Below are 22,240 nucleotides of genomic sequence, written 5' to 3'. Positions count from 1 at the left end.
AAATGGTAATACCCTACATATTTCAGGCCCTCACTTGAATGGTAATGATCACCCCAATCAAAGTGACATTGGGGCCATGTGCAAATCAAAGGTGGAACCCTCCAATCGAATGGTCCACCAATGATCTCACCTGAAACCCACCAAATAATGGGGTCTGTAAGGCCAGAAAGTTCATCCCAGAAAGGCCTGATTTATCCAAAACTGTTAGACTAGTAGACCCAAACCATCCTGGACCCTATTTCCTTACTGCAAGACGGGCCAGGCTTGTCAATGAGTCCTCAGCTGATGGGTCAGTCCTGGATTTGTCTTAGCTCCAAGGTGGGCTCATTTGCTATCCTAAGACAAAAATTAGTGATGTTGATGTTCCATTATACTAAACTAATAAATTGCAATTCAATTCAATATATAGTGCATCCAAACATATGATATGACGTTTGACGTTGGGAACACCCTGACCCATAGCTCAAGTGGTAGACTGAGTGAAAGATACCTCATTTTAACACTGAGGTCTCAGTATCGATTCCCTAATGGGGGTGGCTAACAGTGTAGTGTGAACTGACAGTGGGGTGTACTAACAAGCTAACAAAAAAATGCTATGACGTTGGGCATAGACCGTTCAAATGTCAAACAGATATCTATTTCCCTTTTACTCATAGTATTTAGCTCTTACCAATCGGGCGACAATGCCTAAGGAATAGCAGCGATCTTGTAATTTGTTCAATTTTCCGAAGAACGGAGAATATCGAATGTGCATGTGTTGTTTTGATTGTTGTATTGTTTGGTTTAAAGCATACTCACACTGAAATCAACTTCCTATCTATGGCATTGGGTTTTGAAAGGTAATGACAAAGATAATGGCAGCCTGCGCACTATCCAAGCTTGATAAGTGGCAAGAGCAGGCGATTCAAACCAAGGAGAAGTATAAAGAAATAGAAATGAGTGAAGAATTTGAACAGCTTACTGCAGATGTAATTGCCCGAACTTCTTTCGGAAGTAGTTACGAGTTAGGGAAAGAAGTCTTTGAAGTTCAAAAGGAGCTTTTTCAACGGGCAGTAGCTTCCAGTACCGATATCACAATCCCTGGCAGCGAGTAATTACCTAACTTTGAAACTCTTTTCACTATTTCAAATCTGTGCTTTTTCAAACAACTTGCAACGAAACAAAGATGGTGGTGTCATGTCTTGTGAAATTTTGAGTACTGAAATCTATATTTGGTTGAATTGTCCAGTAGAATCAGTACTTTATAAAATACACAAGTATTTGGGGCTTCACGAAGAAGAAACCCAATTGCACAGATTATTGTGTTTTTCTTCTTCTCCTTCTTTTCTTCATGTAGCCCATTGCCGCCCCTGTTTTTTTTTTTTTGGCCTTGAATAACCATTCCTCTCGGTTTTAGAAGAAGGTTTCATGATAAATCTGATATGTATATACTTTTATTTGTAGATATATTCCTACTAAGTGGAATGTTCAAACATGGAAACTCAACAGAAGGGCAAAGAATACTCTTAAGCGCATCATACAGAGTAAACTGAATTCAGAGGACGAAACATACTCAGACTCCAGATATGGGGATGACCTACTGGGATTGATGTTGGGAACATTGATGGATGAATCATCTAGAAAGCAAGGCATTTGGCTCAACATGGATGAGATAATAGATGAGTGCAAGATGTTCTTCTTCGCTGGCCATGAGACTACATCTCATTTACTAACTTGGACTGTGTTTGTGTTAAGCTTACACGGTGAGTGGCAGGAAAGACTCAGAGAAGAAGTGTTGAGGGAATGTGGGACAGAAATCCCCGATGCTGACAAGCTCGGCAAACTGAAATTGGTAAGGACACATCAGTTTCTTCCTCTTCTTTTTAATATCATGCACACATCAGTTTCTTCCTCACACATAACTCTTCTTCTTTCGCATCAAGAACAAATGAATGAAGACTAATATCTATATAATTCACAAATTACATACTTTGGATGATGCTTTTATTTTGCATTGAGAACTATGGCGAATATTTTGTGGGTGAACATGGTTCTTCTAGAAACCTTGAGGCTGTATCCCCCAGCAATATTTATTCCGAGAATGGCTTCTAGAGATATGAAGTTGGGGGATATTTCGATCCCAATGGACACCGAATTATCAATTTCAGTGCCAATGATTCAGAGGAACAAGAAGTATTGGGGCGAGCATGCAAACGAATTCAAACCATTGAGATTTGTAGATGGGATTGCAAGGGCAGCGAAGCATCCGAATGCTCTATTGGCATTCTCAATGGGCCCAAAAGTATGCATTGCCCAGAACTTTGCAATGATGGAAGCAAAGACGGTGGTTGCCATGATCCTTCAGAGGTTTACTTTCACCCTCTCTCCTCAATATAAGCATGCACCCACGAACAAAATTACTCTGCAGCCACAGTTTGGCCTTCCAATCTTCCTACAACCTCTTCATGGTTAAAAGAGAAACAAATGTTTATGAGAGTATTATGTAATCTACAATCAATAAGGCGGGCTACCCATCATGTTAATGATTTTTATTACAGTATTTGGTATATGTATGAATTGCCATATGTTCGAGTGTAACTGTACTTATTTATGTAGTGGTCATGTGGAGCACCATGTTCTTGGAGATAATAGTGTATATTTTCTGATTTTATTTTATTTAGTGAGAAATTACCTCTCGTAGCTAATTATCATTTTAAATGATAGATTCTAGATGGAGAGAAAATATGCATGTTCTCTTCTCTTCTTTCCTCCATTTTCTACATGGTATTAGAACTGGTAACTGATTTTTCATTTTTATTTTAGAAGTCTACCATCCAGCCCTCTCTTGTTAGACTCTATATGCTGATGGAAGAATAAATTTACACTTATTATCATCATACTAGTCCCCCTTCCAACCCTTGAGCCCTGCCATTACTGTTAATTTATTAGAAGACTCCTTTAATTCAGATCTCTTGGGCTTCAAATCATAACCGGTGTCATCACCAGTTTGCTGTTGGATAATTATAGAGGCACCAAAAGTGCCCCCAATTCAAATTGTAGCCACTTGAAGTGTTGTTGCAATTTAAATCTCAGCCATCACAAGTGCCACAATTTAAACCTTATCCATCAATTGTAATTAGTGAAAGAACCAACAATTTAAAACTCAGCCATCACAAGTGCCTTAAGATCTGGGTTCGAGTCCTTACCTCAGTGGTAGACTCTGAGGAGTTTCAACACGAGGTCTTGGGTTCAATACCCATAGGTGGTGAAATCCCACTACGGCATGTGTGGGTGTGTGTGTCGGGTGCGTGTGTAAAAATAAATAAAAGTGCCTTAAGATCCTTGGGCAATCACCGGAAGTGCCAATGTTTCAAATTCCAAAAGTAATAGAAAACACAATCAACCTCTCCTATAGCTTCAGAAAAGGATGGTAAGCAGGGCATGCATACATGCTCCAGACGATGTTTCTTTGCCATCCAACCTGCTGATGGCCAACACTTTGATTTCCAGTGTAAAAGATGGGCCTATGAGGTCCCAACGTTGCATCCAGATAAGAGTCCATACATTTCACTTTTCGAATTCATGCTTTGAGAACTCTAAAGACCATGGAGTTCAAGAGGTTGCATTTAGGCCGCATTTGAATCCATAAGTGAATTGAATCACAAACATTCAGCTTTATCAAAAAGTGATGTTTCCTTGTATTTAAAATACAGAGCCCTAAAATTGTAATTTTGTTCAATTCAAGTCCAACATAACCATAAACCCAATTGCAATTCGGATCCTTGCTCTTGCTCGGGTGGTAGACTCTCGGGAGTTTCAACACCCAGTCAAGGTTCAAGTTTCCATAGGTGGTGAAAGCCCACTACGGCGTGAGTGTGTGGGGGTGTGTGCATGTGTAAAAAAATAAATAAAATAATAATAATAATAAATTGCAATTTGGAGCCTACACGCTTATACAAAGAGTAAATAAATTGCAATATGGTTATTTCCGCTTATCTTACTAACCATTACAGTTCACTATGATAGTGGATCCAGATCAAGATAAATGCCATCAATGTAAGTATTTCTAGGCTCTAATCTATCATTCTTATCTCCAAAAAAGAGCCAAATAGATCGCAAATAGATAATGAATTAAATTGCAATTTTCAACAATTTCTTTAACATTCAATGGCATCATTTCATATACTACAAACCAAAAAAAAAAAAAGCACAAAATGTATAATCGTACATCACTTCGCCAAATCCAAACCCACAAATTGATGGCCACTAAACAAAACATAGTACTGATGAAATAAACATATACTTCAGTTGAAATAAAAAAGAATAAAAACAAATAAATCTCTTATATAGAGACCCATAGGCACATAGAAAATAGCTTGACCCATACCTTTAGTATGTCTTTCTTTTCCCTACAACAAAAAGAACAACAACAGAACTACATCATCAATGACAAAGACACATACACACACAGCCTAGAAGATGAAATGGGCACCATGTGGCAGATACATTAACACATCGATGACCCAACACATGAGAAAAACAACATTTACAACATATATGAAACAAACACCACACCAAATCAACACTGAAAATATAAGCGAAACCCATTCTTTTAATTGTCTCACACCACATTATCTTACTTTTATGTCATCATTGGCTTCCAACATGAATGTCTTTGAGCTTGGAGATTTTTCAATGATCACCTTCTACTTCACCTTCAATATTATATTATTTGATTGGTAGTGCGCAGTCTCGACAGATGCCTTTTTTTAAATCGTGTCTTCTTCTTGAGTCTCAGCTGTCTTTTTTAGTATAAGCTTTCTCAGCCTCCTCATTCTTCTCCTCCACCTTTCCTACTTCATCTACGGTAGTCTGAATGGGTTCCTCTACCCTCTCTTCTAGTACTTTCTCCTTTGATATTCCAATAGTTTCATCCACATCTCTTTGGGAGCTTAAACTGAAGATGGGACATCCTCTTTACCAATTTTCCCTTTTTCTCTTCAATGAAAATTTCGACATCTTTAGAAGTTCTCTCTCTCTCTCTCTCTCTCTCTCTCTCTCTCTCTCTCTCTCTCTAAAAAAAGCTTTTGGTGACTCTTGCAATAAAATCAAAGGCACCAACATTCTCGGTTTTGACAATTTTTGTCTAATTTGATGTTGATTCTAATGAAGAGATAAAGCAAAAAAATATAAATATCACAATTAACAAAATGATAAAGAAATTAGTTGGAGAGTTTAGGCACGTTATATTCTTTCCTCGGAAAGAGAGGACTCCAGCTAAATCCGAACTCTCTGGTTTGGCGGATCTTCTTTTCATGGTTAATCCTTCATGGAGATGTTCGTGGTCCGTTACATTGACTAGGGCTATGACCACCGAAGTTTCTCTGTATATGAGCCGCCAGATCAGGCCTCGGAATGCCAAGATTCCTCTACTGATGACAATTAGGCCAAAGGCCTGACCCCTATCGATCACAGTCACTCAACATCTCTTGTTAATTACCCACCTTATCATTTTCAAAATGTTGGACAGTCCAAATCAAACCTCCTTTTGCACTTAACCATCCCATGGGTGATTGTTTGGAGTGATGGAGGGATTTCACACTCAACACAGATGTGTCATCAGCCCATATTTGATTTAGTTTCCAATTCTCTTAATTCTGATTAATGTACAGTGCAGAAGGCTTCATCAAGTCAATGTGTCTTTCTTTCGGATCTGAGTTCGAGTTGTAGTTGGGTTCGATTGGACATTGATGGGCCTGATCTTCAAATATTTGGAATCTTCTCGAACATTATGGCTTCTTCGTATGTATCCGAGAGATGACCTCACCAAGAAGATCATAACTAAATTCATGAATAGAGTTTCTTAACGGGTTTCTTATAAACATGCTGGATACATTAATGATCGCAATAAATTTAGTGTCCATTGCCTTATTAATGGTTGTTCACTCCCCAAGTATAGGGTTGTGATGTAGTAATAAACTCGGTGAGACCAAGGTCGAATCCCAAGGGACTGATACTTGTACGTTATCTGAAACTAGGTAGAAATAGAACTAACTTAAGATGAAATCTAAATCCAATATAAAGTGATGAATAATGGTGAGAGATTAATCTAAAACTTAAGAGAAATCAGAGGTAGGAAATTAGGGATTCAGAGGATCCACTTGTAGAGATCAGGGAAATCTTATGCCTGCATCAGGAATCATGGAAATTAAACTGAACGTCCTCGGATATAATTTTAAAGATATGAAAGGTATATGAATTAGAATGGAATCCATCACCAAACTATGCCCAGGAGACAAAGTCAACAAAAGAATTAAACTAATTACCAACCAATTAGATGATTTTGAAGATTAAGAAGGGTACCGACATCCAACCATGCCCAGGAGACGATGGTAAACAACAGGGCTTCCTGACGTCATAATCAAAATAAGGAAAAAGAAATACTCAAAGCCATTGCAAACCCATTGTAATTTCAGTCACAACAGGCCATTAAAAACTAAAAGTATTCCCATAATAAAATTAAATCAGAAACCCCTTCAATCTAAACAAAAGGCATAAAAACATCTCTCCCATCAGACTACAACCTTCACCTCTTAGCCCTAGCTAAGAGGTTTAGCCGATCGCAGGCATGATGCGGCTGGATCCCTTAAACAAAGCAAAATAAAATAAAAAGAAAAAGAAATGAATAAAAAATACCAAACTCCAACTGCTCTCTCTTGTGCAATCGTCCAAGCCAAACCGATCCGTCCTTCTCTGTAATTGAATGGAAAGGTGTCATTTATAGAAAGAATTCGTGCACAAGTCACGTTCCAACCAAGAGTTGGATTCCATTCCTGCGTATCATGTTTCCTACACAAGGGCGATCAGACGCTCGTTATTGTCCACTGATGTACTTTCGATCCCATCTGTCAGCATGGGGACAGACCAAAACTCCTTCCCTATAATCTGGATGGTCCGGATCCTACACTCAGATCTTAGAAATGGGCCACAACATTTCCCAGTGGAGGCAAGTGCGTGCGCAACCTAGTCGCGCACTCTGTTCTGCGCAGTGAAAATGCGAAAACAGTTCGCATGTAATAGCTGTTACGGGGCCCAATGATCAGGCCTTCTTGATCCGACGTCCTGGCCGAGATTGGGACTTACGTCCTGTGATTTTGGGCGGTGTGGATCGTCCACTGATTGAGCTGAATCGTCCGGCTTTCATGGACGCAGCAATCTGCGCCAACTTCTTGCGCTGATAATTTGGTGGGGCCCATGGTCGGACTTTCCAGAGAAATCCACCCCGTACATCAGTTTCTCCTCGAAAAACCGTTCAGAGATGGATAGTTTTGAATTTCTTCTGATGTGGCCCACTTGATTTTCTATTTTACCGTCCGTCCTCCGTTTGAATGGTTGAAATCCGCTTCATGCTATCTTCTATAATTCCTCCACCTAGGAGAGGGTCAAGCCCCCCCTCTAAGACACATTGGACGGTCCAGATCATGAAAAAGGATGATGGATGGGGCCCACTGTCAAAACTCAATCACAAGCACGTCCGTCACTAGACGTTTTTTCACTATTTGCCTGTTTTGTACAAAAAATAGGTGGGGCCCACTTCTGATGACATTCTTAGAGATTTACCCCGATCATCCTCTTCTTAGCTACATGTAAGCCCATAAGTCAAAGTATGAAGTAGATCTGAACACTAGGTGGGTCACATAATCCACATGTGATGGGTCACTACCCATCGTTGAAGCAAGCCTCTTCTAAGTCACCTGCATGCATGCATATGGATTTCGTTATATTTACAGAATTGCCACTCTGCCTTCTAAAAACGTCCGTCATTCATTCCTCCCTACTGCACCATCCAAAAGAAGTGAAATTTGGCAAATATCCACCATTTTTCGTGCTCTTTCTATCAGTTCAGTTTGGGTCCAGATCTCCCAAGGATGTCCAAGATGCTTTCTTAATGGTTATTATCCTCTGATCTCTCTATTGGGCCACTTCCACGAGGATCTAATGGCTGAAATTTGACGTGTACGGTTAATTTATGGTCCTCAGGCCATGTATGAAGTTTCGAGCCGAGTGGATGGTGGAAACCCTGTGATCTTGCATTCTGACTAACTTTCAGGCCACTTAAGCTTCAGTTTCTCAATTTTCTCGGATCTCTGGCATATATATCCATCGATCTCGGTCCCCTGGAGTCCATTCCTTGCTCTGGTGACTTCGGAGCGTTAAATCCATACTTTTAATACTCTTTTTCAATCAAAGCTCCTTATTACATCCTGCAACAAAAACACGATTAAATTATAATATTAGGCATTATCGTGTACGTAAAATCAGGCAGTAATCGGGGTTTGATATGCAATATTCGACCCTCAACACAACCCCCAACCAGCATTTTGCTAGTCCCGAGCAAAGTATGCGAAAAATAAGTTGAGAATTACAGGACAATCTCTATGAACTCAAGTGATTTTTGAAAATTAATCTAGATACGAAAATTCTAAGATGCATGAATGTTGGGCATTACTTCCTCCTGGAATCAAGCGCACAATAAATTTCATAATCAAGTTTAAAGTATTTATGCATTAATTAGAACAATTCTAAACAATGAGTACCATAAGTGTATAATGAAATCTCGGCTTATCATCATTAAGAAATCCAATAGATAATTTCTATGATAACATTGATAATCAAAAGAGCATTTAGGACACTCAAAACCTAAACCAGAACTTGCCTTACAATTCTTCTTTTTCATTCTTCTCGCTTTTGATTTTTCCATCGAGGGAGAGGAGAATTGAATGCGCACTTATAGGGAGCAAACCTATGGTAAAGATCGTACACCCAACCCTTTTCACATATCATTCATGGGGAATTAAATCTACACCTATAGGGAGTAAACATATGGTGAAGATTATTTGTACAACCCTTTACAAAGGTATTTGTGTTTTTTTTTTTAGGTATTTTTTTTTTCTTCAATTGATCATGACGGGCAAATTTTTCAGGCTGGTTCCTTACATGCTTAGTGATTACCAAATTAACCCTTCCATATCAAACTGAAACCTTTATGTGAAAGCAAGATGTGTCTTGTGAAATCATGACTCAATCAATGTTTAAAACCTCTAATCATGGATTAACAATTCAAACTTAACTGTGAAATCTAAAAGATACTGAATCCAAGAGTCATAAATTACCAACATCACTTATCTTGTAATTCTAAATCCAAGATGGCCGTCAAAATCACTTTAAATTCATACGAAATTCTAGAAAATTTTAAAAATTTTCATAATTTCTGCTCAGGACCAAGAAAACACTGATTAGGTAGCCTAATCTCCTACCCCCAACTAAAAATCTACATTGTCCTCAATGTAAAAGAAATCAGCATGCAATGCACATGGGACAACGAAAATATAAGAGGAGTGATGGAAAGATAGTACCTGGACGAAAGAATCAAGAGGCTTTCCAAAGATATCTACGTAAGAGCGGGTCAGCACAAGAGAGAAACCAACAGAAGAAAAATAAAAATAATAAAAATACAATCTTACCTACACCACTTTCGCAGGTGCTCTCGATTACATTTAGCGTATGCGATAAGCCTTTAAACCCCTAGGTTACCCCTAGTGGACGAGTTGTAGTCTCGTGAGGATTTGCAGCAATGTTACCCACAAACATTGAACTAACTAACTAGGAAAATGAAATGGAATGAAAAGCTGGGTTGCCTCCCAGGAGCGCTAAGTTTAAACCTTCAGCCAGACAACAAATTAACTTAGAATAACATGAAGCAAACTACCCTAGTCCTATGAATGCAGGGAAAAACTACTCGATCATACCGCAAGGTTCCTCTTCCGGCCAATATCTTGATAAGTTTCTTAGTAAGTTCCTCAACAGGATCATCTAAAAGCCCTTTTTACAATAGGCTTGGACGCTCTGGAGCATGACTTTCCAGAGAAACTTATGTACCTCATAAGAAATTTTTCATTGAATTGCTTAAGGTATCCAGAGTATATACGATTCACCTGTGACAGAAGAAGTTTCAACGTTAGTATCCCATGGTGAATCAAAGACTACAAGTAAATAAAGTTTAGCAAACTTCTTAAGAAGTGATGTAGTCTCAACACATTCCGAAGTTTCAAACTTCGGTTCAATTTTCAGCTCCTCTTCCTTTATTGGTAGACGTTTAGGATCAGGGGAAGAAGGGGCTTCAGAATAAGGGTTCTCTCGGTCAGTGATGACTACCGAGATGTCGTCTTGCAAGGCATCCACTTTATCTTTTGACATGGGATCGTTTGAATCTGCAAGGTATGCCAAGCAATCATCCAAAGAGTTGGAAAGTTTAGCTGAGTGTGACTTATTTTTCACATTGTAACTCGCGATGATCTGCCTAAGGAAACTATCATCCTTGAAAGTAGCCAGATGTACGCTTTCTACCTCCAATCCTACACAGATAGATTGAAAATCAATAGGGTAAGCATCAATGTGATCACTTTGTTTATTGAAACTACTCAATCAAGGCGTTGAATTGTTAAACGTGTACAGCTCAGATGATGGCCTCAATTGAGTGGTTTCAAATTCCAGGGTTGTAGCGAGCAAATCGTCTTTCTCCTGAATCACGTCATCATTCGATTCAGAGGTGTGGTTCAAACATATTTCACAAGAGTTAGAAGGGTCGGTTGTAAGGAGCTTATCCTTCACCTTTAAATCAGACATGTCAGGTGAGGGGAGTGACTCATTATGACCGACCACTTTGTGTACATCTTGACCATTGATCTGGACCAAACTTGAGATAAATTTCAGGGGAACTGTGGTTGCACATTCAGGATCGTCGTCCCAATATTCATCATATTCTAGTTCAGTGCAGTGCACATTTGGGATAGGATCGCCTTCCTCACATTCTATTCCTAAATTCGGTTGAGGTTCAAATAAACTAACCTTTACCTCATCATTGAAATCCTGTGTGTTATGTAAGGAAGGTGTGTCATCATCACTATATTTAAAAGACACCCATGTATCTTCACCATTCCTTTGAATAATCATCGAGATCTTCTCATCAGGAGATTGAACCGTATGCTCATTAATGGAATCCAACTCCTCATTCCAAATTCTAGATTCCTTCAAAAGTGAGTGAGGATCACTTTCCTAGCATTGTATTTTTCGATTGGGTTGTGGTTGGGATGAGAAAGCTTCCTCTATCCTTTCGAGGCGCGAAGTGAGTGTTTCCATTATTTTTCTAATTTCCGCAAGACAGGCCATGTCATGTTGAAGTGAATCCTCTTGGGTCGTTTCTGGTTGGATTTCAAAGGTATGGGATCCAAGAGAATTATTATAACATGTTGATGGTTCATTTATCCAATTTTGATGTTCCCACTGGTTATAGTCATACTGATCATAGGTGGGAGAATCTACTGGTTGGTAATACTTATTATCACTCATGATATAATCACGCATTGTTTTCTTTTTATCAGATGGGTGATAATAATTCTCACAACCATAATTATGATAACCCTAACACTCACGTACTGTTTTGTTAATCCGTGGGGTATAATTGTTCTCCTGCATATAATCACGTAAGGACTTCTTAACCGGTAGATTTTTATATTCTGATCGGTTCTCACTGATAGTTTCAGAAAAGTTTTGAGGTATAAGTTGATTTATATCTTCATCATCCCAAAATAGGTTATTCTTCTCAGCATACTGACGTTCCCACTCGTGCATATACATGATGAAACCCTTAATCTGAATTTAATTTTAAGAAAAACAGAAGAAAAGATCCTACAGCAATGTGTAAAGTAAGAGGAGGAGAAGTTAGAAAGAAAGTACCAAATGAGAAGTTCCTATTTTAAGATTCTGTAAAAGAAAACAAAAGAGATTAGTTTCTAAAATAGAATGTCTAAAGTTAGAAAGTTCCTATAATTGAAATAGAAAGTTAGTTTCTAAAAAGGAAAGAAAAATCTTTTAAAAGAAAGATGGCAGTAAACTGATTTCTAAAAGAAGGAATTCCTATAAGAAAGTGAAAATTTCTAAAATAAATTAGGAAAGTTCTAATCTAGAAAGTAAATTACTAAAAGAGAACTGACAAATAGAAAGTAAAAAAGAAAGCTTATCGAATTAGAAATTTCTATCTTAAAGGCCTACAAAATATGAAAGTTAGTTTTTAAACCAAAAGTCTACAAGTAGAAATTTTCTAAAAATAAATTAGGAAACTAAGTTAGATTCTAAAAGAGCCAAAATTAGAAAGAATTTCTAAAAAGGGAAATAACTATCCTACTTTCTAAAAACAAAAAGAGGAAAGTTTCTAAAAATAAACTATTTCCTAAAAGTAGGACAATACGAGAATTAGAAAATTTCTAAAATTTAAGCCCTAATTGTAAAAGTAGAAAAAATAGAAAAACTAGGAAGGAATTACCAATTTAGAAACTTATGTCAGGATCCTACAAAACAGGGAAACAAGTTAGTTCAAAAAAAAATTAAAAAATTAAAAAATCTAAAACTAAAGTTAGTCAAATTCTAATCTTAACTAATTCTAAACCTAATTAATTTCAGAGAATTGCAACCGTCAGTCCCCGGCAACGGCACCAAAAACTTGTTCACTCCCCAAGTATAGGGTTGTGATGTAGTAATAAACTCGGTGAGACCGAGGTCGAATCCCAAGGGACTGATACTTGTACGTTATTTGACACTAGGTAGAAATAAAACTAGCTTAAGATGAAATCTAAATCCAATATAAAGTGATGAATAATGGTGAGAGATTAATCTAAAACTTAAGAGAAATCAGGGATAGGAAACTAGGGATTCAGAGGATCCACTTGTAGAAATCAGGGAGATCTTATGCTTGTATCAGGAATCATGGAAATTAAACTGAACGTTCTCTGATATAATTTTAAAGAGATGAAAGGTATATGAATTAGAATGGATTCCATTACCAAACCATGCCCAGGAGACAAAGTCAACAAAAGAATTAAACTAATTACCAACCAATTAGATGATTATGAAGATTAGGAAGGGTACCGACATCCAACCATGCCCAGGAGACGATGGTAAACAACAGGGCTTCCTGACGTCATAATCAAAATAAGGAAAAAGAAATACTCAAAGCCATTGCAAACCCATTGTAATTTCAGTCACAACAGGCCATTAAAAACTAAAAGTATTCCCATAATAAAATTAAATCAGAAACCCCTTCAATCTAAACAAAAGGCATAAACAACATCTCTCCCATCAGACTACAAGCTTCACCTCTTAGCCCTAGCTAAGAGGTTTAGCCGATCGCAGGCATGATGCGGCTGGATCCCTTAAACAAAGCAAAATAAAATAAAAAGAAAAAGAAATGAATAAAAAATACCAAACTCCAACTACTCTCTCTTGTGCAATCATCCAAGCCAAACCGATCCGTCCTTCTCTGTAATTGAATGGAAAGGTGTCATTTATAGAAAGAATTCGTGCACAAGTCACGTTCCAACCAGGAGTTGGATTCCATTTCTGCGTATCATGTTTCCTACACAAGGGCGATCAGACGCTCGTTATTGTCCACTGATGTACTTTCGATCCCATCTGTCAGCATGGGGACAGACCAAATCTCCTTCCCTATAATCTGGATGGTCCGGATCCTACACTCAGATCGTAGAAATGGTCCACAACAGTTCCCAGTGGAGGCCAGTGCGTGCGCACTCTGTTCTGCGCATTGAAAATGCGAAAACAGTTCGCATGTAATAGCTGTTACGGGGCCCAATGATCAGGCCTTCCTGATCCGACGTCCTGGCCGAGATTGGGACTTACGTCCTGTGATTTTGGACGGTGTGGATCGTCCACTGATCGAGCTGAATCATCCGGCTTTCATGGACGCAGCAATCTTCGCCAACTTCTTGCGCTGATAATTTGGTGGGGCCCATGGTCGGACTTTCCAGAGAAATCCACCCCGTACATCAGTTTCTCCTCGAAAAACCGTTCAGAGATGGATAGTTTTGAATTTCTTCTGATGTGGCCCACTTGATTTTCTATTTTACCGTCCGTCCTCCGTTTGAATGGTTGAAATCCGCTTCATGCTATCTTCTATAATTCCTCCACCTAGGAGAGGGTCAAGCCCCCCCACTAGGACACATTGGACGGTCCAGATCATGAAAAAGGATGACGGATGGGGCCCACTGTCAAAACCCAATCACAAGCACGTCCGTCACTGGACGTTTTTTCACTATTTGCCTGTTTTGTACAAAAAATAGGTGGGGCCCACTTCTGATAACATTCTTAGAGATCTACCCCGTTCATCCTCTTCTTAGTTACATGTAGTCCCATAAGTCAAAGTATAAAGTAGATCTGAACACTAGGTGGGCCACACAATCCACATGTGATGGGTCACTACCCATCGTTGAAGCAAGCCTCTTCTAAGTCACGTGCATGCATGCATATGGATTTCGTTATATTTACAGAATTGCCACACTGCCTTCTAGAAACGTCCGTCGTTCGTTCCTCCCTACTGCACCATCCAAAAGAAGTGAAATTTGGCAAATATCCACCGTTTTTCGTGCTCTTTCCATCAGTTCAGTTTGGGTCCAGATCTCCCAAGGATGTCCAAGATGCTTTCTTAATGGTTATTGTCCTCTGATCTCTCTATTGGGCCACTTCCACGAGGATCTAATGGCTGAAATTTGACATGTACGGTTAATTTATGGTCCTCAGGCCATGTATGAAGTTTCGAGCCGAGTGGATGGTGGAAACCCTGTGATCTTGCATTCTGACTAACTTTCAGGCCACTTAAGCTTCAGTTTCTCAATTTTCTCGGATCTCTGGCATATATATCCATCGATCTCGGTCCCCTGGAGTCCATTCCTTGCTCTGGTGACTTCGGAGCGTTAAATCCATACTTTTAATACTCTTTTTCAATCAAAGCTCCTTATTACATCATGCAACAAAAACACGATTAAATTATAATATTAGACATTATCGTGTACGTAAAATCAGGCAGTAATCGGGATTTGATATGCAATATTCGACCCTCAACAATGGTCACAATAAATTTAGTCACGTGGCATGCGCTAATCTCCTAAAGGCATGCATAAGGGTTCATGCTTTCGTAATAATAATCAAATGCGTATCAACAAAGGAAAATCAAATGATGATACTTCACGCCAGTTATGGTCCAGTGGTGTCGACATGCAGCCACATTTGATTGATCCACGTCAGGGCGCCAAAAATAAATGTAAACACTAAGCGTTTTTAAAAGTTATTAGGTCGAACACATACTCAATTAAGGCCTTCTTTGATAGTGGCACTTGGCCCACTCAAATCCTGTCACATCCAGCACTACCGATCTTGGTGTTTTGTTCACTTCACAATACGTGTCCCTCTAGAAATTACTTCAAAATTGCCTACATGGCATCAAGTAATCCAAATAAAGCCAAGAATTTATGGGCCCCACTGTAGATGTACCATAAACCAAAAATTACACTGACATGATTATGTGGCCATTGGATTGGCTGACATTTATTGGTCAGTTAAATGAAAATTATCAATTGGTATTATTTTAACCAACTGGAATAGCCTACGACACTATAAAAAATAATAATAATAATAATAATAATAAAACAACGGCTTTGATGTTACGCCTGATTAGGATGATTTTTTATATCTACACTTCGGCCAGATAGTTACGCCTGATTAACGGCTTTGATGAAAGACATGCACTATGGTGGCCCCGCAAACAGACCTATGACTGGCATTCCATCTCCATTGTTCCCTATGGTAGGGCCCATTTGGATTGTGCATCTGGCTCTTTTGTTTCCTAAATGCTTTGAATTGAGGATTGAATCTGATGATGGACGGAATGGATTTTAGATGTAGTACGTGGTGCGGCCTATAAAGCCTGCGTGTTCCGCGTGATGGGTAAGACAAGCATTGTAGAGAGCGGATTGGCTAGTGACCCTGCCTCTAGCTAATAGCTGGACGCTGAAGTTCCTGCGCTGGGAACTTAGGTGGGGCCCACTGGGATGTTTGTGAGAAATCCTCCCCGTCCATCTGTTTGTTAATTCATTTTAAGACATTTTATCAAAAACGAACCTTATCCAAAGCTCAAGTGAGCCATACTAAAGGAAAACGTGGTTAGAGAAATTCCTACTGTTGAAATCTTCCTGAGTTCAACAGTGATGTTTAGATGCCATCCATACCGTTAACAACGTTATTCCTATTGGGATGAACTGTAAACAAAAATATTAGCATGAATTAAAACTTCTGTGGCCCCACGAATATTTTAACTGTGGACATTTAATTATTACTTCTTCGGCTCACTTGAGCTTTGGATACGGTTTGTTTTTGGCAACATATCGCAAAATGAATTCACAGAAGGGATGGACGGGAGGATTTTTCACAAACATCAATGTAGGCCCCACCTGGGTTCCCAGCACAGGAACTTGCTGGGAAAGGCTTTCGCAGGAAATCCACATCCCCAACAGCTAGTGGTCGGAAATTGGATTGCGTACTGAGTAACTCAGTAGGCTCTTATCGTACTGAGTAAACTCTTTTGGGCCCACCGTGAATGCATGTGATTTATCCACACCGTCCATTCGTTTTTCCAGATCCTTTTAGGGGTTCAACCCAAAATTGATGCATATACAAAGCTCAATTGGACCATACCACAGGAAAAAGTGGAACTATTGATTTCCACCGTTGAAAAGTTTCTAAGGCCTTTAGTGATGTTTATTTGTCATCCAACCTGTTCATAAGATCAGAAAGACATGGATGAATGGAAAACACAAATATCAGCTTGATCTAAAACTTTGGCTGCCCCCATGAATTCTTCAACGGTAGATGTTCAATTCACACTGTTTCCTGTGGTGTGGTCCAATTGAGGTTTTATGGTCCATTTTTTGCATAAATCAATAAAATTATTTTTTAAAAGAGATGGATGGAGTGGATACAATGCATGAATGAAATTGGGGTCCACAGAGTTTACTCAGTAGGCTTAGCGCACGGAGTTACTCAGTACGCAATCTGCTTCCTAGTGGCCGGTGCTATGTGGGCCCCACCGTGATGCATGTGTTTCATTCATGCCGTCTATTTATATTTTTTAGATCATTTTATGGTATGAGCCCGAAAAATAAGGTATATCCCAATCTCAAATGGACTATATTACTGCAAATAGTGTTAATTGAACATCCACTATTAAAAACTTCTTAGAGCCATAAAAGTTTTGTATCAAGCTGATCTTTGTTTTTTACCTTCATCTAGGTCTGAATGAACTAATCAACAGATTGGATGTCAAATAAACAGTACAGTAGGCCTTAGGAGGATTTTAATGGTGGACATCCAATCACTACTGTTTTTTCTGTGGTGTGGTCCACCTGAGATTTATATGCCTCTCAAGTTTAGAATGAAAAGCTAAAATGATCTGTAAAAATGAATGGACGGCATGGATAAAACATATACTTCATAGTGGGGTCCACAGAGCACTGAACACTAGCCCGGTGGCTAGTGTCAGCGACACTAGCCAAACGGCCTCCAGCATTGTAAGGGATAGTGGTCCTATGTCAATGAACTAGCATCTGCAGAAGAGAATCCGAAGTGAGGATCTCTTAGACAATTTAATTTTGGACTGCTTGGAAATTGAAAGGCAAAATTGTCATTTTTACATGGAAATCTTTCTTTTTTTCCTTGCATGCGGCACGCCTTGAGTATTTGATTTGTCGGCTTACTTTTAATTAATATTTAAGGTGGTGTGTCACTTTCACAGTAAGCAGGGACTCAGTCCTGGTAAGGGCTGGGGCCCATCGTGATTTATGTATTTTACCCATGCAGTCTAGGACGCAGAATATTGCGTACTGAGTAAACTCTGTGGGGTCCACATAATTTACATATTTTATCCACTCCGTTCATCCATTTTAACAGATAATTTAAAGCTCTATCCCAAAAATTAAGTATATCCAAATCTCAAGTGGACCTCACCATGGGAAACAGTGTGAATTGAAATTGTACCGTATCCAAAATTTCTTGAGGGCCACGGAAGTTTGGGATCAATCTGATATTTGTATTTTCACTTCATCCATGTCTGTGTGATCTTATGAACAAGTTGGATGACAAATAAATATCATTGTGGTCCCTACGAAGGTTTCAACTGTGGAAGTCATTATTCTCACTCTTTCCTGTGGTGTGGGCCACTTGAGCTTTGGGCATGCTTCAATTTTTGGCTCTAACCACTAAAATGAGCTGGAAAAACGGATGGACGGCGTGGATAACCCACACACATTCACAGTAGGCTCAACTGAGTTTACACAGTATGATCAAAGCATACTAACTCAGTACGCAATCCGACTTATGCAGTGTAACCATTTTAACATATCATTCTAAAGAAGCAGATATCCAAGGCACAAGTGGACCACACCATAGGAGTAAGTGGTGATGATGAAGTCACCATTGAAACCCTTCCTAGGGTTCATCACGGTGTTATTTATTTTCTATCCAGCTTATTAGTATGGATATATGGACTTTGTCAGAGGGAAGACAAAAATGTACTATTGACCCTTTCTAACAATGACATGTGACCTAATCAAATCTTGTGATATCCCAACATTATCTAAATTATTTATGTGATGTCAAGTACTTCAAATAAATCTAAAAATTTATGGCCCTATTCCAACAAACAATCATTAGCAAAAGTGTTGATGTTGTTTTTGGGCTTGCCTCTTTTATGACCTTGGAATCTACACACGTAAGAAGGAAAAGGCGACTCTTGCCAGGGAACCCTCCGATGCTAAAGTCAAAATCTGGGTCTCTTTTGAAAGGTTTTTAGGGCGAGAGTTTTTACATACCTTTTACTATGAAGGTGCTCTGTATTTATAAGTCTCGCATACCTCATAGGGTTTCTGTAATTAGAGTAGATTACGCAATTAAAGTAGATCTCCTCTTCGGGATCCATAATTCCCGATATTTCTTAATTCTCGGAGATCTTAATCTTATCTACCCAAGAATCTCGGGTAGAGATCTAGAGTTTTACTAACTAACTTTCGGATAGAGGGCGAATAGTTCTGCAGACTATTTCTCTTTATCACGGTCGTGTCGAGATAGGTTTTACGGCTAATTCTCCGACTACTTTATTGGCCGACCCAATCTTTGAGTCGGACTAAAGTTTAGACGGCTCTATAACCGACTCACGTTAAGTCGGTTTGGGCTTTCCTCTGCGAGGCTTCTAATTGAGCCTTGAGGTGCACTTCCGCCCTTAGAGGTCTTGCTTTGTGGCTCGGGACGTTTAGGCTACGGCCGAGTCTTATGATCCGAGCTACGTCTCTCCATTTAGCATTCTTATGGACTTTGGGCCTTACTCAGATTTGGCGTCCTACAAATCCGAGCCATTGCTTTACTGTTCTTCCAATCTTCAAGCCAACTTAAGGACTTGTTATATTTTTTCCCCCAACAGTAAGCCCCCTACTCCGTGCATCGCTTTAATGTGATTGCAGAGTATCTCAGGATTGAGTTAAGTTGCATTGGAGCTGAGCAATGACGAAGCATTTATTGAATGTATGGTGGTTTGTGCGACTTTTAAGATATGTCATTTCATTTGACCACACGTCGATTCAATTATCAAGACCGCACAAGCGGAGCAGCCGTCGTTGCAGCGTCAAGGCGTATAAAGGTCAGACACGTGGCAAGACTTTCGGCTGCGATGCATGGGGAGTCACCACATGTAGAGTCGGGGCACTCGAGAAGGCGTCGCTTCGGCTCCTCATTAAATGCTGGAATTACGTGGCACCTTTATAAAAAGGGTCGCCCTCAACGAGCCTCAGCCATTTTCGTGCCCTCTTTCAATTTTCTCCTCCCGCCTTCTCGCAATCCTCTCTTGCAGATTCTGGCATTGTAAAACCCTTTGCGCCACTGCCCGTTTTCAGTACTCTTGAATTTCTTCTGGTGAGCTCGTTCTTCCTCCCTTTCTTTTCTTTTAATAATGTCAGGCCCTACAAGCCCTAAGGAGAGAGAATACAATGGTGAGGGTGAAGCGAGCAGCTTTTGGGCGGCTTCGGAATCACCCTCACTGTTGACGGAGGTTGCTGGAGAGGTGAATCTCCTATTTCGCCACTTGCAGAGGGTTGCGGACCCTCCGGTAGAGAGGCTGGTGGAGTCGCTTCCTGAAGGTGGTCGTTGAGGGCTCCTCTGGTCGTTCTGACCCTGAGGAGGGTGGCGAGGAGGAAGTCGAGGCCGAAAAACGGGTTAAATAACCTATGCCATCGGTAATGACAGCAGAGGAGCTATCTAAGATTCGGTCTAGATATCATATTCCGGACAAGGTCATTTTGGCTCTCCCTCGGCCTGGAGAACTGCCTGACCAACCACCACCCAGGGTAGTTGCGATTTTCCATGTCGCACTACAATGTGGTCTTCGATTGCCGCTTCAGAGGATTGCTCGGGAACTGCTGGGCAGTTTGTGTATAACCCCGAGTCAAGTTGTACCGAAAAGGTGGAAGGACTTGTTTGGTTGTGAGGTGCTCTGGGCCGAGATGCGGCAGCCCGAGCTAAATGTGAATGAATTTCTCCACTTATATCAAGTATGGGCACACACTCATCACCCTGGCTGGTTCTTCTTCTACTCCTAGCGGAACACTAGTGGGCCCTTAATAATTGACCCTCCATCGAATAAGCAGTGGAGGGATAAGTGGTTTTGGGCCCTCGGTAGATGGGAGTCGGCTGAAACTGGACCTATCCACCCCTTCGTTCCTCGAGCTTTTTGTACGGCAGGTAGAGTTGACACGATTTACTGCTTTTTACTTAGCGTATTTTCACCGACTCATGGATATGACTTCTTTATTTTTCAACAATACCGAAACATCCTCCGAACCTCGACTTGGGCTCTCTAACTCAGATTTAGAGTTTTCAAGCCCTTAATCTGGAGAGGAGATCTTGTAAGAGGCTTCTTCAGCCAGAGCTTCTTTTCGAGTGGGGCCTCAACTCCGCAGTGACCGGTAAGGAGTTTATTCTTGTTCGCCTTTTTTGTATTTCTGTCTATCCGACTGTGCTAATGTTCACCCTTCTTTGAATGCAAACATGTCTGAGGCTCGGTCTTCTCTCTGTCCGCCGTCTCAAATCCGACCCCTGCCTTGCTTGGGCTCCCGGGCCTCGAAGAGACATAAGGTGGTCTCAAAGGGCCCGATAAGGACTACCCCCACTGTACCCTCGACTGTTATCAAGGTTGATGAAGGCACGGAAGCGGCAAAGGGGAAGAAAATGGCCGCCCCAGAGGCAAGGGCAACTGAAGTGGAGGCGGTGCCTTCTGAGGTACCTCGAGAGGCTCTCGAATCTGAGCCGGCTGAAGCCTCCACTACTCCGAGAGCTGAGGAGAGAGCCATGAAGGATGAGAGCAGCTGAGGAAGAGAGGATAGCCTTCCGCCAGAAGGTTGAAGAGATCCTTCCTTGGGCGAGTTGGCAGATATTCGCAGGGGAGTTCTTCGGCCTTCTAAAGGTGGCTTTCATGAACAACATGCTTAGAAGGATTGGAACGCTGTTGCTCGAGGTAATGTCACATGCTTATCATTTTAAAAGAGTTTTTTTCCATGTGCAGTTCGCCCCTTGTATGCTGAAGGCTCGTGCCGAAGTATCTACCCTAACTAGGTGAGCTGTAGAAGCGGAGGCTAGGCTGTCAAATATTGAGACTCGACGGTCAGAAGCGAAATCTTGACTGTCATTTGTCGAGTCTCGGGCTCTCTTTGCGGAGGGCCAGCTCAATGAAGCAAAGGCTGATCTTGTGGTAGTCACAACGGAAAGAGATCGTGTGGCCTCGAGATTGGAAGAGGCCAGGCTGGCCTTTGAACAGGCTATCCTAGAGTGGGCCGTGGCTCAGAGGAAGCTTTAGGAGCTCGCAAAGGGGACCAAGGCCGCCCTTACGACTACGAGAGAGGAGGCAATGGAAGAGTTCCTTTCATATTCGGCTTTCGAGGAGGAGCAGACCCTCGTTTACCGAGAGGGTTACGCTAAATGTATCGAAGTGATGAAGGGTGTTTTTCCCCACCTAAATCTGTCCGACTTTAACCAGGGCGAGTTGAGGTCCGGTGGCGAGGCGGCAGCTAACCCCGAGGTATATACTTATGACACCTCTGCTACTGCTCCTGATGCAACTCCATCAGCATCTCCTAGGTTAGCTCCTGGTGCAGCGGGCGGAGCCGAGCCTTGAAGTTAGTGTGGTGGAGCAAAATTCCTTTCTGTTCCCCACATCTGCTTCAAGCACTTCAAGCACACTGAGCTTCGAGGTCGAGCGAATCAACAGCGTCGAGCGCTATCTTTTACTATTATCCAAATGTTGTGCTTATCGTTGTAT

At 40.6% G+C, this 22,240-nt stretch overlaps 2 protein-coding genes across 3 annotated transcripts in view; both read left to right on the top strand.

Moving 5' to 3' along the window:
* LOC131231900 (cytochrome P450 709B1-like) overlaps positions 1-22,240 on the top strand; it is a 94,933-nt gene that overhangs the window by 4,480 nt on the left and 68,213 nt on the right. The gene's annotated exons all lie outside the window — the stretch shown is intronic.
* LOC131231902 (cytochrome P450 709B1-like) lies at positions 747-1,942 on the top strand. Its single transcript, XM_058228266.1, has 2 exons — positions 747-1,090; positions 1,444-1,942. The coding sequence occupies exons 1-2, from the start codon at positions 843-845 to the stop codon at positions 1,940-1,942; spliced, it is 747 nt and encodes a 248-aa protein (XP_058084249.1). The 5' UTR covers positions 747-842.

The sequence above is a fragment of the Magnolia sinica genome, chromosome 17 (genome assembly GCF_029962835.1).
Source record: "Magnolia sinica isolate HGM2019 chromosome 17, MsV1, whole genome shotgun sequence".
NCBI classification, from domain to species: Eukaryota; Viridiplantae; Streptophyta; class Magnoliopsida; order Magnoliales; family Magnoliaceae; genus Magnolia; species Magnolia sinica.
The sequence above is the reverse complement of the archived record's forward strand: the minus strand, read 5'-3'. Positions and strand labels throughout refer to the sequence as shown.

Coding starts and splice junctions, on each gene's coding strand:
- LOC131231902 (XM_058228266.1), top strand. CDS start 843: ATGACAAAGATAATGGCAGCCTGCGCACTATCCAAGCTTGATAAGTGG. Junction 1,091..1,443: donor ATCACAATCCCTGGCAGCGA/GTAATTACCTAA, acceptor TTTTATTTGTAG/ATATATTCCTACTAAGTGGA.